Below are 15,709 nucleotides of genomic sequence, written 5' to 3' on the forward strand. Positions count from 1 at the left end.
TCCTTCATTCATTCAAGCAGCTGGTGCATACCAGTGTCTGTTGTGCTTTAGGCACTGTTCTCAGCTCTGGGGACAGAGCAGCCAGACCACCAGGCCCCACCCTCTGGGGTTCACAGTCCTCTGGGGAGAGAGACCCCTTCCATGTATATGACTGAATGCCAGACCGTGCTGGATGGTGACAAGACTGCAAGGGGCGATGTAGTCTGTCACATGGACCAAGGGCAGAGGCAGGGGAGGCCCTTGAGAGAGGCAGGTGGCATCTGAGCAGGACCTGGTGAAGCAAAAGGGAGTGGCTGTGGGTACATCCAGAATGCAGCCAGTGCAAAGGCCCTGGGGTGGGAAGAGGCCTGGGAATGGGGCACAGTTGAGGACCAGCGTGGAGGTCAGTGTGGGGGGAATCAGGGGAAAGCGAGATGAAAGGGGAGTGAGGTCTGAGGTGGGCAGGGGCCGGCTCCATGGGGATCATGGGCCCCAGGAAGGGTTCACAATGAAAGCCATGGAGACAGGAGGTTGCCGGGATCTGTTGGGGGAGAGCATCTGCAATTTCTAAAAACAAAGGTCCAGGGTTTTCATGATACTTCCTGCATGGGTCAAACCACTTACCCTGGAAGCCCCTAGAAGGCCCCTCTGGCTACTTTTGGGATATGAGCAGGCTGCTGAACTCCTAGTGACAATGCTTCCCTACACGCCACAACCCACAAGCTCACTGAGCTGAGCACAGACCCCCCCACACACCCACTCACTGAGCTCCCCCCAGCATCCTCATCACCTCCCTCAGGAAGCCTTCCAGGCACCACATGGCCCATGCACCATGCTTACTGCTCCCCAATCACAGCTCCCCCGAAATGGGGCCACACTTGGTCAGTGGGGCACTAGCTGGTCTCAGGGAGCTCTCTGTTCCACCCTGGGAGCCCTCCCTGTCACCTTCACTCTCCCCATCAAAGCCTTGTGCAGAGCCACCAGGTCATGGGTCTATTTCCCCCTCATTCATTCACTCATTTCACTCATTCATTCCCTCCTTTGTTCATTCATTCTCTCATTCCCCCATTCATTCATTCCCTCCTTCCCTCATTCCCTCATTTATTCATTCCCTCCTTCACTCGTTCCCTCATTCCTTCATTCCCTCCTTCACTCATTCCCTCATTCATTCATTCCCTCCTTCACTCATTCCCTCATTCATTCATTCCCTCCATCATTCATTGGCATTGTGAGCACGCAGGAGATCTGTGCATCTGTGCATCTCTAGCATCTGTGCATCTGCTAGAGTATGTGCTCAGTCAATAGAGGGTGGACCAATGTTCATTTCAGGCCCCTGGGTCCAGTACCTAGGGCATCTGCCCTCCCTAGCAGCCAGTTGCTGAACTCTGATTCTTGAAATGGTGAGCACCTACTGAGTGCCAGGCCCACACTAGCCAAGACCCTGTGGTGATACAGACCCTCCTCCCGCTCCATTCTCTCTCTCTCTTTTTTTTTTTTTTTTTTTTGAGACAGAGTCTTGCTCTGTCACCCAGGCCAGAGTGCAGTGGTGCTATCTCGGCTCACTGAAACATTTGCCTCCTGGGTTAGAGCAATTCTCCTGCCTCAGCCTCCCAAGTAGCTGGGACTACAGGCGCATGCTGTCACGCCCAGCTAATTTTTGTATTTTTAGTAGAGATGGGGTTTCACCATGTTAGCCAGAATGGTCTCCATTTCTTGACCTCGTGATCTGCCTGCCTCAGCCTCCCAAAGTGGTGGCATTACAGGCATGAGCCACCGCACCCGGCCATTTTTGTATTTTTAGTAGAGACGGAGTTTCATCATGTTGGCCAGGCTGGTCTCAAGCTCCTGACCTCAGGTGATCTGCCTGCCTCGCCCCCGCAAAGTGCTGGGATTACAGGCGTGAGCCACCGCGCCCGGCCGGCACTTCTAGTCTTTAAACGCCATGTGCAATGTACTCATTTACCACCTTGTCCTTGGTCTGTCCCTCCCTACACTGGGTAGACAGGGCATGCATCTGTTACATTCTAGTACCAGAGAGACAGCAGGGGAGGAGACCGCCCAAGACCCCGCTCTCCTGGAGCACAGAGAGCTTGCTACAAATAATCTCGAGGGAAGAGAGGCATCTGGGACTCTCAGATCAGGTTCCAATCCTGCAGGCTTAGGGAAAGAGCAGCCACTCGTGGCCCCAGCCCGATCTAAGGGGTCCTGGGCAGGTTCTGGCCCACCACGTCTCCCGGCGGGGGCCTGTCCTGCTGCTCTCTGGGTGGCTCACGGGCTGCTGATAAATTAACATCTCCAGTTGGAGAGTTCCCTCCTTAAGGAGAGAACTTCAAAAAATGTCAATCAGCCGCGCAGGCATGCTGGCTCACGCCTGTAATCCCAGCACTTTGGAAGGCTGAGGTGGGAGGATTGCTTGAGCCCAGCAGTTCAAGACCAGCCTGGGCAACATGGTGAAACCCCAGCTCTACTAAAAATACAGAAATTAGCCGGGGTAGTGGCGCAAGCCTGTAGTCCCAACTACTCAGAAGGCTGAAGCAGGAGGATCACTTGAGCCCACGAAGTCAAGACTGCAGTGAACCGAGATTGTGTCACTGCACTCCAGCCTAGGTTATGGGAGTGAGAACCTATCTCAGAAATTTTTTAAAATCATTTTTTAAAAATGTAAATGGAGGCCAGGTGTTGTGGCATGAGCCTATAATCCCAGCTACTCAGGAGGCTGAGGCAGGAGAATCGCTTGGACCCAGGAGGCAGAGGTTGCAGTGAGCCAAGATTGCGCCACTGCACTCCAGCCTGGGTGACAGATTGAGACTCTGTCTCAAAAAAAAAAAAAAAAAGTAACGAAACCATGTGCTTTGGAGCAACGTGGATGCAGCTGGAGGCCATGACCCTGAGCAAATTAAGGCAAGAACAGAAATCTAAACACCGCCGGGCCCCAGTGGCTCACGCTTGTAATCCCAGCACTTTGGGAGGCTGAGGTGGGCGGATCATCTGAGGTTGGGAGTTCGAGACCAGCCTGGCCAACATGGAGAAACCCCATCTCAACTAAAATTACAAAATTAGCCGGGCGTGGTGGCGCATGCCTGTAATCTCAACTACTTGGGAGGCTGAAGCAGGAGAACTGCTTGAACCTGGGAGGTGGAGGTTGCGGTGAGCCGAGATCGTGTCATTGCACTCCAGGCTGAGCAACAAGAGCAAAACTCCATCTCAAAAAAAAAAAAAAAAAAAAAAAAACAAATCCAAATACCACGTTTTCAGTTATAAGTGGGAGCTAAACACTGAGTACGCACGGACGCAAAGATGGGAACAACAGACACTGGGAACTCCATAAGGGGCAACTGAAAATAACCTATTGGATATTCTATTCTGTTCACTACCTGGACAATGGGATGATTACAAGCCCAAACCTCAGCATCATGCAATATACCAATGCAACAAACCAGCACATGCACCCTGCAGCCTAAAATTAAAATTTTTTTAAAAGTTGGGTGGACACGGTTGCTCATGCCTATAATCCTAGGACTTTGAAAGGTCAAGGTGGGAGGATCACTTGAGCTCAGGAGTTTGAAACCAGCCTGGGCAACAAACTGAGACCTCATCTCTGCAAAAAAAAAAAAAAAAAGAAAAAAAGAAAAAAAATTAGCTGGCCATGGTGGCATGTATAGTCCCAGCTGCTCAGGAGGCTGAGACAGGAGGATCGCTTGAGCCCAGGAGGTCGAGGTTGCAGAGAGCCATGATAGCGCCACTGCAATCGAGCCTGGGTGACAGAGTAAAACTTCTTCGTGAAAAAAAAAGAGAAAGAAATGACAATATAAATATATGTCTCAAAAATTTTTTAAAAATAGGCCAGGTGTAGTGGCTCATGTCTGTAATCTGAGCACTTTGGGAGGCCGCGGTGAGCAGATCACTTGAGGTCAGGAGTTCGAGACCAGCCCGGCCAACATGGTGAAACCCCGTCTCTACTAAAAATACAAAAATTAGCCGGATGTGGTGGCACATTCCTGCAGTCCCAGCTACTTGGGAGGCTGTGGCAGGAGAATCACTGGAACCTGGGAGGTGGAGGTTGCAGTGAGCTGAGATCATGCCACTGCACTCCAGCCTGGGTGACAGAGTGAGACTCTGTCTCAAAAAAAAACTTTTTTATATCAAAAAATAAAAAATTTGGCATCTTAAAGTCGAATGGGAGAAATGACAGTGCTATTCATTGTAGCTTCCAAAGAGCAGATCAGGCTGGGCACAGTGGCTCACACCTGTAATCCCAGCACTTTGTGAGGCCAAGGCGGGCAGATCACTTGAGGCCAGGAGTTCGAGACTAGCCTGGCCAACATGGCGAAACTCTGTCTCTACTAAAGATACAAAAATTAGCCATGCGTGTTGGTGGGTGCCTGTAATCCTGGATACTCAAAAGGGTGAGGCACAAGAATCGCTTGAATCTGGGAGGCAGAGGTTGCAGTGAGCCTAGATTGCGCCACTGCACTCCAGCTGAGCCACAGAGCAAGACTCATCTTAAAAAAACTGAGAGAGGGAGAGAAAGAAACGACAATAGAATATGAAGTATGTCTCAAAAATTTAAAAAATAAAAAGTTTGGTATATTAAATTCGCATACAGGAAATAACAGTGCTATTCATTGTAGCTTCCCAAAGGGCAGAAGATCAGAAAAACACCAAACGCCCTACAGCAGGGGAGGGATGACCTATACAATGGCTTGTCTTTACAACAGAAAACTGGGCAGCCTGCACAAGAATGGGGCCCCCCGCTGCAGGCTGATGACTAACGGGGCTCAAACCAAGTGGGAAAATTCAGTGATTTCATGACAAACACAGCAAATCCAGTACAAAGACACTGACCGGCCTTTGTGCCTCCCTGCATCTCCAAAATTGCCAGTAAAGGGATTTTTGTGGGTTTTTTTCATTTTGTTTTGTTTTGTTTTTTGTAGAGAAGGGATCCCATTTTGTTGGCCAGGCTGGTCTTGAACTTCTGGCCTCAGGTGATCCGCCTGCCTCGGCCTCCCAAAGTACCAGGATTCCAGGCGTGAGCAGTGTGCCCAGCTGATAATTTTTTTAATTTTTTATTGTTTAGAGACAGGGTCTCACTCTGTTACCTAGGCTGGAGTGCAGTGGCACCATTATAACTCACTGCGGCCTCGAACTCCAGGGCTCAAGTGATCCTCCGGGCTCAGCCTCCTGAATAGCTGCCATTCACTGCCATTCTCAAACACATGCGGAGAGGTGAAAAATCAGAATTGCCAACATGCATGTTCCCATCTGAAGTCATCAAGACAACACTCTGCCTTCTTTTTTTTTTTTTTTTGAGACAGGGTCTCACTCAGTTGCCCAGGGTGGAGTGCAGTGGCACAATCTCGGCTCACTGCAACCTCTGCCTCCTGGGCTCAAGCAATCCTCCCACCTCAGCCCCCTGAGTAGCTGGGACTACAGGTGTGCACCACCACACTTGGCTAATTTTTGTATTTTTGTAGAGATGGGGTTTCACCATGTTGCCCAGGCTGGTCTCAAACTCCTGGGCTCAAGCCATCCTCCCACCTCAGCCTCCCAAAGTGCTGGGATTACAGGCGTGAGCCACCGCACTTGGCCCACTCTGCCTCCTTAATTCAGCTCTCACATTGTAAACAAGCACTCTTGTCACAGTCTATTTAAGTGCCATGTTTTTTGCATTTTTGTGCCTTTTTTTTTTTTTTTTGAGACGGAGTCTCGCTCTGCCGCCCAGGCTGGAGTGCAATGGCACAATCTTGGCTCACTGCAGCCTCTGCCTCCCGGGTTCAAGCGATTTTCCTGCCTCAGCCTCCTGAGTAGCTGGGACCACAGGCGCCTGCCACCACGCCTGGCTAATTTTTGTATTTTTAGTAGAGATGGGGTTTCATCATGTTGGCCAGGCTGGTCTCAAACTCCTGACCTCAGGTGATCCGCCTGCCTCAGCCTCCCAAAGTGCTGGGATTACAGGCATGAGCCACCACGCCCAGCTGCATTTTTGTGATTTTTGCTGGTGACTTCGCTGTTGAAAATGACCCCCAAGCACAGGGCTGAGGTGCTTGTCTGGTGTGATGTGCCTCATGGAGAAAATACGTGTGTTACAGCAGCTTTCTTCAGGCATGGGTTTTAGTGCTGCTGGTTGAGTTCAATGTCAACACTTCAGGGCCGGGCGTAGGGGCTCACTCCTGTAATTCCAGCACTTTGGGAGGCCGAGACAGGAGGATTATTTGAGGCCAGGAGTTTGAGACCAGCCTGGGCAATATAGTGAGACCTCATCTCTATGTTAAAATAATTTTTGTAAATTTATTTTTAAAAAAAGGGGGGGAGGGCCAGGCGCGGTGGCTCACACCTGTAATCCCACCACTTTGGGAGGCTGAGGTGGGCGGATCACCTGAGGGCAGGAGTTCAAGACCAGCCTGCCCAACATGGTGAAACCCTGTCTCTACTAAAAATACAAAAAATTAGCTGGGCATGGTGGCGGGCGCCTGTAATCCCAGCTACTCGGGAGGCTGAGGCAGGAGAATTGCTTGAACTCAGGAGGTGGAGGTTGCAGTGAGCCAAGATTGCACCACTGCACTCCAGCCTGGGTGACAGTGTGAGACCATGTCTCAAAACAACAACAAAAAAAAACAGATGATCATTCTCAGTGTTTATTAAGCACCTACTATCTGCCATGCCCTGTGCTAACCTTATATCCACCCTCCAAAATAAGTCCCTCAGATCCCCATTTGTCAAATAATGAATGAACTGGGGGCTCAGAGTGGGGAATTAACACGCCCAAGGTCACAGAGCAATCTGAGGACAGAACAACCCAGAAATGAAGCCTCCTCACAGGGTCCCTCTAATCCCTGGCAGACTTATTACAAAGCATTTATCAAGTGCTGGCGACATAGCCAGTGGCAGGCCAAGTGCCCATGAGGCACACAGCAGGTGCAGGTGCCCAATGCCTGCGTCTTTTTTTTTTTTTCTTTTTTTTTTTTTTTGAGACAGAGTCTCACTCTGTCACCCAGGCTGGAGTGCAGTGGTGCCACCTCAGCTCACTGCAACCTCTGCCTCCCAGGTTCAAGCGATTCTCCTGCCTCAGCGTCCTGCGTAGCTGGGATTACAGGTGCCCGCTACCACGCCCCGCTAATTTTTTTGTATTTTTAGTAAAGAAAGAGTTTTGCCACGTTGGCCAGGCTGGTCTCGAACTCCTGACCTCAGGTGATCAGCCCGCCTCGGCTTCCCAAAGTGCTGGGATTACAGGCATGAGCCACCATGCCCAGCCTGGAGCACCTATTATACACCCAATTCTGCTCTAAGGGCTTCCTGTGAGTGAATTTGACAGAGCACCCCAAGAACTCCATGATGGGGTACAAATGTTACACCCATGGGGAGAGGGCCATTATTGAGGGAGTAACCACAGGAAACAGCCCCTGCCAGTAGGCTGCCTGTCCAGAGGCAACACGACAACAAGAAACAGGAACTGAGGCCACAGCTGCTCACTGTCGGGCTAAACACCAGAGCTAGATGTGGGAACACGAGGATTCACCCCCAGTCTCCTGGTCTCTTGGTCTCACTCGTTCTCTCTCAAGGACGCCCACACCAGCAGGCAGTGGATTCCGGTACTTGGTTCTAGCCACATGCCTGGGCAGCCCTGCCTGGCAGCTGCTCAAGCCACCCCCAGCTGGGGACAATGAGCCCACTGTCCAGCTCTGGGCCCAGGACTCGGGGCGGAAGAAATCAACAAGGATGAATACCATCAGATTTAATGCAGGAAGTACAGGGCATGTTAGGAGAGTCAGGGCAGGGTGCTGAAATATTTTCTGAAGCCAAGGTCTAAATTTAGCACCCCCATCACTCCAGTGAGGCACAGTGGCTAAGAGCACATGCTCTGGAGTCCTGTGCCTCCCCAGCTGTGTGTTCCTGGGCAAATAACCTCCCCTCTCTGTGCCTTGGTTCTCTCACGTGTTAAATGGGATTTGTCAGCATCCCTTCATTTTTCAAGACAGAATCTTGCTCCCTCACCCAGGCTGGAGTGCAGTGGGACAATCATGGCTCACTGCAGCCTTGACCTCCTGGACTCAAGCAATCCTCCCACCTCAGCCTCCTGAGTAGCTGGGACCACAGGAGAGCCCCACTCCCCCAGCTAATTTTTTATGTGTAGAGATAGAGTCTCATCATGTTGCCCAGGCTGGTCTTGACCTCCTGGCCTCAGGCAATCCTCCCATCTTGGGCTCCCAAAGTGCTGGAATTATATGCACGAGCCTTTGCACCCAGCCTCCATCACTTCTGATGTATTTTATTCACTAGAAGGGAGTCACTAGGGCCGGGCGCGGTGGTTCAGCCTGTAATACCAGCATTTTGGGAGGCCAAGGCGGGAGGATCACCTGAGGTTAGGAGTTTGAAACCAGCCTGGCGAACGTGGTGAAACCCCTTCTCAACTAAAAATACAAAAATTATCTGGGCATGGTGGCGGGCACCTGTAATCCCAGCTACTCGGGAGGCTGAGACAGGAGAATTGCTTGAACCTGGGAGCTGGAGGTTGCAGTGAGCTGAGATCGCACCACTGCACTCCAGCCTGGGTGGCAGAGCAAGACTCTGTCTCAAAAAAAAAAAGGCAGGGCACGGTGGCTTACACCTGTAATTCCAGCACTTTGGGAGGCCCAGGCGGGGGGATCACCTGAGGTCGGGAGTTCAAGACGAGCCTGGCCAACATGGAGAAACCCTGTCTCTACTAAAAATACAAAATTAGCCGGGCGTGGTGGCACATGCTTGTAATCCCAGCTACTCGGGAGGCTAAGGCAGGAAGAAAATCACTTGAACCTGGGAGGCGGAGGTTGCGGTGAGCCGAGATCGCGCCATTGCTCTCTAGCCTGGGTGACAGAGCGAAACTCCGTCTCAAAAAAAAAAAGAAGGGGGTCACTAGGTCCAGCCCACACTCAAAGGGAGGGGACCATGCAAGTGGGAAGAGCAGGAGACAGGCATTCCTGGAGCCATCTTCAAAGCTGCCACCCACAGGCAAGTATGTCAAGCCATGTCAGGAACTTAGAACCAGGCATGGACTCCCACAGGGCCCATGGGAGCAGAGCTGGAGGGGAGGGAGAGATGGGCCTGGGTGAACCCAAGAAGGAAGGGATGGCCTTCCACCTAACAAACATGTCCTGTGCTACTGCTGTGCGCCAATCCTGAGTGGGGCGCAGGGCCACAGTGGCACCAAGACTGACACAGTCTCCTGTGCCCCTATAGGGCCCACAGTCTAGAAAAAGGCCCAAGATTAAAAGGCAAGAAAACAGGCCAGATGTGGTAGTTCACACCTGTAATCCTAGCACTTTGGGAGGCTGAGGCAGGAGGATCTCTTGACCTCAGGAGTTCAAGACCAGCCTGGACAACATAGTGAGACCTCTCCTCTATAAAAAATAAACAAAATCTGCCGGCTGTTGTGGCACGCATCTGTAGTCCCAGCTACTTGGGAGGCTGTGGCAGGAGGATCATTTGAGCCCAGGAAGTTGAGACTAGAGTGAGCTATGATCACACCACTGCACTCCAGCCTGGGTGACAGAGTAAGACTTTATAAAAAACACAAGAAACTTCTAATCCCAAAGCAAAGAAAGAAAAGAAAACAACTAAAAATGCTGGGTTAAAGGAGTTAAATCTTTGTTTCGTTTTGTTTTGTTTTTTGAGATGGAGTTTCGCTCTTGTTGCCCAGTCTGGAGTGCAATGGCACGATCTTGGCTCACTGCAACCTCTGCCTCCCAGGTTCAAGTGATTCTCTTGCCTCAGCCTCCCAAGTAGCTGAGATTACAGGCGTGCACCACCACGCCCGGCTAATTTTTGTATTTTTAGTAGAGACAAGGTTTCGCCATTTTGGCCAGGCTGGTCTCAAACTCCTGACCTCAGGTGATCCACCTGCTTCGGCCTCCCAAAGTGTTGGGATTACAGGCGTGAGCCACCACGCCCGGCCAAGTTAATTTTTTATTAATGTAGCAACAAGGTGATCAGAAAATAAGGACCAACCAGAGGCCAAAATGTCATTGTAGCCCCAGGAGGGGGACAGCTTAGGTGTCAGACAAGCAGGTTTGAGTCTGATAAGACCTCAAAGCATGCCCGTTCAACATAAAGGTGAATTGGAAATCAAAATAAGATCTTTCCTTAACATACACACCCCAGGAGCTAAAAGGAAATTTGGTATCTCAGACCTTGCTGTTAGGAGGAAGGGGTGAAATCTCAATTGATGACTCATAACCTCACATGAGTTTGCAACTCCAACTGCATCATCTGGGTGTCTGAAAGTCCTCAAGTAGAAAATATGGTTCAAAGCAGTTCACGCTGGGCACGGTAATCCCAGCACTTTCGGAGGCTGAAAATGGGTGATTGCTTGAGGCTAGGAGTTCGAGACTAGCCTGGGCAACATGGCAGAACCACGTCTCTACAAAAAATACAAAAATTAGCCAGGTGTGGTGGTGTGCACCTGTCATCCCAGCTACTTGGGAGGCTGAGGTAGAAGGATCGCTTAAAGCCAGGAGTTCCAGACCCTACTGGGCAGTATAGCGAGACCCCATATCTATAAAAAACATTCTATTAACTATCCAGGAGCAGTGGCAGGCACTTGTAGTCCCAGCTATTCAGGAGGCTGAGGTGGGAGGATTGCTTGAGCCCAGGAGATGGAGGCTGGTCCACCCTGGGCAACAGAGGGGACACCCTGTCTCAAAAAAAAGGGGGCCAGGCATGGTGGCTCATGCCTGTAATCCCAGCACTTTAGGAGGCCGAGGCAGACGGATTACGTGAGGTCAGGAGTTTGAGACCAGCCTGGTTAACACAGTGAAATCCCATCTCTACTAAAAATACAAAAATTAGCTGGGCATGGTGGCATGTGCCCGTAGTCCCAGCTACTCGAGAGGCTGACGCAGGAGAATCACTTGAACCTGGGAGGCGGAGGTTGCAGTGAGCCGAGATCGCGCCACTGCACTTCAGCCTGGGCGACAGAGTGAGACTCTGCCTCAAACAAACGAGCAATAGACAAGAGGTAAGTGCAGCTAGGTGACAAGAGGGAAGGAAGCAGAGGCTGGGACATGGTCAGGGACCTCGTGCGCAATGCTAAGGAGTATGGCCTCAATTATAATTCTATTTTTTTTTTTTGAGGCGGAGTCTCACTCTGTCGCCCAGGCTGGAGTGCAGTGGCGCAATCTCCGCTCACTGCAAGCTCCGCCTCCCGGGTTCACGTCATTCTCCCGCCTCAGCCTCCTGAGTAGCTGGGACTACAGGCGCCCACCACCACGCCAGGCTAATTTTTTTTATTTTTATTAGAAACGGGGTTTCACCATGTTAGCCAGGATGGTCTTGATCTCCTAACCTCGTGATCTGCCTGCCTCGGCCTCCCAAAGTGCTAGGATTACAGCCGTGAGCCATCGCTCCAGGCCAGTATGGCCTCAATTCTAAGGGCAACAAGGAGCTATGGGAGGGTGCTGAGCAGGAAAATTCAGCAAAAGTTCCCAGAGGGAGAGCCTGCACTGGCTAAAAGGGGTCCAGTATGTTCTGGGCAGCTTGAGATTGACACTGCAAATCTCTCTGAAGACCAGGTGAACATACGGATGGGGGAGTGGCAGGTGGGCAGGGAACAGATGGTAGGACCTTGAGTGCCCAGCTAGGGGCTGAATCTTCCTTCTGCCAAGGATGGGCTGGCCGTGGAAGGTGTCTGAGCAGACGGCACAGTCAGATTTCCACATCAGAACAACCAAGGGTCCGGGGGCAGGGGGCCATGGCATGCAGAAGGGGGTGAGTTTTAGAAAGTTCAGAACCAGTCAAGTTACAGTGGGATCCTTCCCATCTCCACACCCTCTGTGCCCTCCTTACAATGGGTTCAGTCCCTCCTGCAACTCCATCTTACAAGGAGCTGTGAAGGTGTTGAACCCTGCCCCGCTAGCCGGCGCTCACCTGCTCCCACGTGGTGCTGTTCCTGAGATCTGCTCTGATAGGAACCCCCAGCAATGCCTGTTTCATCCCAGAAGGACCCCCAACGGCTCGTTTGAGCAAGCCCCTCAGAGACACCGCAAAAACCCTCCAAGGATCCTTGCACAGGACACCAGAATCTGCCCCCCTAGCATGAACCCAGTGTTCCAGTCTCCAGAAGGGACCCCCCAAACAAGTCCTGGAATACACAGCAGCCTCCCTACACACTCCGAACAACTCCCAAACCCAAAGTCCCACACAGACCCCAAAATCTCAAACAGTGCCCCAGCTGTAAACGGTCCCGAGGAAACACACGCCTTCAGAAACCCGGCAAGTCCTTTATAGACCTCCTAAGCAGCTCGCTCATCCCTCAGAGAAAGCCCTAGATAGACCCAAAGTGTCTTGGCAAACCCCAGAGACTATCTGTTGGGTCGTCCCTGTGAGCCCCGGTGACCTACTGGAGAGCCCCCTGAAGTATCTCACAGTTATCACGGCTCCAAAGAGACCCCCACACTGCCACGGCTTTCCAGTCAGCCCCAGCTCCCTGGAATTTCCACCAGCTGCCCAAAGACCCCCAAGTTGCCCCCCAAATCCTCTGAGATCATCTCCTAAGCAGCCTGCAACGCCCCAAGCACCTTGGAAGCTACTCATCTCCCTCGAGAAATCCTTAAAGTGTCCCCTGTAGCCCCCTCAGAGCCCCCCAACTGGGCACTCTCTCAGGCCCGCCCCCGCCCAGCCCTCGGCCCAGCCCCGCCCCCAACCTACAAAGCACCCCCCGCTCTCCGGACCCTCCAAGCCGTCCCCGCAACCCAGCCCTGCACCGTGCGCCCCCAGAGCCCTCAGCCCCGCCCCCGGCCCTGGCCGGATCCCGGCAACACTCACAAGAGGTCTCGCCTCGCGGTCTTGCAGACGATGCGCAGGAAGCGCCAGCCGCCGCTGCCCACGTACACGCCGAGCGCCGCTGCCGCGCTCCAGGTCCACGGCAGCCCCAGCAGCCACAACAGCGCCAGCGAGACCACCGAGGCCGCGCCCGCACCCGGAGCCCGCATCCTGGGGAAGCAGAGAGCGCGGAGGCCGCGGGCCGCTCCAGCTCCGCCCCACGACCCGCTCCGCCCCACGACCGCCCCCGCCTCTACAACGAACCCCGCCCCCAGGCCTCGGCTCCGCCCCCCCGCGAGTCCGGGAACGCGCTCCGAGTCAGACTCCGCCCCCAGACCTGGGATTGGTCAACTCCTCAGGCCAGGCATCGCCTCCTTTCCAGGCTTTTACACCCGCCCGCTAACTAGGAACCAGACTCCGGCCCCAGGCCTGGGATTGGCCAGGTCCTGGCCAGGCTCCGCCCCCGGACCCTGGGTCCGCTCTATTCCATATTTTTGAGCGCATCCTTCCCTGCCAATCTTACAACAGTTCCCGCCCCCAGAGCCAGCATTTCCACCCTGTCAGTCACTGTTAGGCCTCGCCACATGCCTTCATCTAGCCTCTATCCTCGATCCCCGAATTACCCTTCACGTCCTGGCCCCTTCCCTCCTGGTCCTGCCTCTACCCCGTGGCCTTTTCACCACTCACTGGGCCCCGCCCTTAGGTTATGCTTCTAGCCCCGCCCACAGGCACAAGCCCTCTCCCCCCCGAGTCCCGCCCCTCTCAGCCAGGCCTCACCCCCTAGGTTAGGCATATGCCCCCGCCCACAAGCACACGCCCCGCCCTCCAGGAACTAGACTCCTCCCCAGTCCGTTCAAGCCCCACCCCAGTTCCGGGCCTAGCCCAAGTTCCCCGGCTCAGGTTTTATCCTGGCCACTGGCCCCGCCCTCAGGCTTCGGCTGGGTAGCCACCTCCTGGGTTTCACTCCAGCACCCCTAGGACCTAGGCCCCGCCCCTCTTCCTACCTGTCTACCTCGAAGCCCCTCAGCCCGCAGAGCCGAGGCGGGCCCTCTTCCAGAAGCCACGACCATAGAGAGGCAACCGGACCAGAGAGGGGACGGCCAAAGAGACATGGGTGCTAGAACGGCCCGCCAGGGTGGGCCGCTGTCTCCATGACAACCAAGCCTTGCCCCGCCCCCTCTCCTTTTAGGAAACACACGTGTCCTGCAGCCGTGGGGCGTGGCTCGCAAGGTATCAGGACCGGAGCCCTAGTTGGCGTGCAGGATCTCTACCCCCGGGGACCAAAAAAATCCCAGTCCACACCCACGGCCAGCGCGGGCTGTATTCTTGCCCCAGCTTGTCCTAAATCCAAGCCCCAAAGCCTCTTTCAGTCTTAAAAACACATTCCAGGGCCCGGGGGAGTGCTCAGCTCACACCACGGAGGCCTCACAAGTCTGTAATTGTAAACACTGCCGCGGTCTTAACACGTGTAATTCAAGGACACAGCTAATTCTTAATCCATGTCCCGAAGCCTTGTTGGTTAAGTCTCAACGTCACACCCCAGGATCCCAGGGAGGACAAAATCCACACGCCAGGTCCCCATCCTTCCTAGAAGCACCTACAGGCCCTTTACTTGCACCCCGGGGTCCTAGATGCTCCCCCAGGCGCTGCCAGCGCTGGCCTGGGGGCACCCACAACCCTGTTCTCTGGCTGACCTGAAGCTGCAAAGGGTGCCTTCAGTCTCCCAGAAGCTCAGGCAGGAGGCAGGCAGGGACTAGGAGGCTGAGGCCCGGGACCTTTCTGTTTCTGCAGACTCCTGGACCCTTCTTGGGCGCGCTGTGCCCACTGTGCGGGCTTCTGCTTTGGGGTCCTTCCCTTCCAGCTCCCCCTCCTCTGCCCCACTGCCGACTCCACCACTGCTCGTTTTCTGCTCTGCTTGGCCGACCTTTCCAGCGTTCTCCTTGGGAGGCGGCCCGGGCCTGATTCCAATGCATTTGGAGGACAGGGCTGGGCAGGCGCTCACCCCCTACGCTGCTATTGGTCCCTGCGGGCAGCAGGGTGGCTGGAATAGGGGATCACGAGGAAGATCCGGAGGACAGGCCCAGAGCCAGCCACTGGCCTGCTGCTTTCTGGGCCTGGAAGAGTCAGCAATGCAAGGAACTACAGTTGCACTCTTACCTAGCCAGGTAGCACCGCTGTGATCACCCCGTTTGACAAGTAAAGAAACTGAGGGCAGGCTGGGCGCGGTGACTCACGCCTGTAATCCCAGCATTTTGGGAGGCCGAGTTGTGTGGATCACTTGAGGCCAGAAGTTCGAAACCAGCCTGACCAACATGGTGAAACCCCGTCTCTACTAAAAATACAAAAATTAGCCAAGCATGGTGGAGCACACCTGTAATCCCAGCTACTCCGGAGGCTGAGGGAGCAGAATCGCTTGAAGCCGAAAGGCAGAGGATCCAGTGAGCCGAGATCACATCACTATACTCCAGCCTGGGTGACAAAGCAAGACCCTGTCTTAAAAAAAAAAAAAAAATAGAAGAAAGAAGGGAAGGGAAGGGGAGGGGAGGGGAGGGAAAGGAAGGAAGGAAGGAAGAAAAGGGAGGGAGGGAAGGAAAGAAGGAAGGAGGGAAGGAAGGAAGGAAAGAAGAAAGAAAGAAAGAAAGAAAGAAAGAAAGAAAGAAAGAAAGAAAGAAAGAAAGAAAAAGAAACTGAGGACTGGAGCTGTCATGCTTACTTGGAATTGAGATTCATTCATTCGTAAATGTCAGCTGAGTGTTCCCTGTCCCTCCTCCCCTCCTCTCCTCCTTTCCCTCCTCCTTCCTCTCTTCTTACCCCTCCTCCTCCTTTTTCTTCTCTAAACTTCCCCTCAACCTTTCTTGTGCTCTGGTTCTCTCTTCTCTTACCCCACTTCCTCCTTCTGTCTTTCTCCCTCCTTCTCTCCTTTCTGCCCTTTTCTCTC

The 15,709-nt window shown here is 53.3% G+C and overlaps 1 protein-coding gene across 6 annotated transcripts in view; it reads right to left on the minus strand.

The window, feature by feature from the left end:
* SLC27A1 (solute carrier family 27 member 1) overlaps nt 1-14,707 on the minus strand; it is a 35,825-nt gene extending 21,118 nt beyond the window's left edge. For 2 of the 6 annotated variants that reach the window (XM_030820473.1, XM_030820471.1), the window contains exons 1-2: nt 13,776-13,854; nt 12,775-12,942 (exon numbers count right to left, since the gene is read on the minus strand). In XM_030820473.1, the coding sequence (XP_030676333.1) occupies nt 12,775-12,942; nt 13,776-13,841 (234 nt within the window). In that variant the 5' untranslated portion in view covers nt 13,842-13,854. Of the gene's footprint in view, nt 1-12,774; nt 13,037-13,394; nt 13,412-13,775; nt 13,855-14,465 lie in introns of those variants that run through there. The other 4 variants (XM_030820474.1, XM_030820475.1, XM_030820470.1 and 1 more) reach the window with 3 other exon arrangements.
* Nucleotides 14,708-15,709: the final 1,002 nt, after the last annotated feature.

The sequence above is a fragment of the Nomascus leucogenys genome, chromosome 10, assembly GCF_006542625.1.
Source record: "Nomascus leucogenys isolate Asia chromosome 10, Asia_NLE_v1, whole genome shotgun sequence".
In the NCBI taxonomy this organism is placed as follows: Eukaryota; Metazoa; Chordata; class Mammalia; order Primates; family Hylobatidae; genus Nomascus; species Nomascus leucogenys.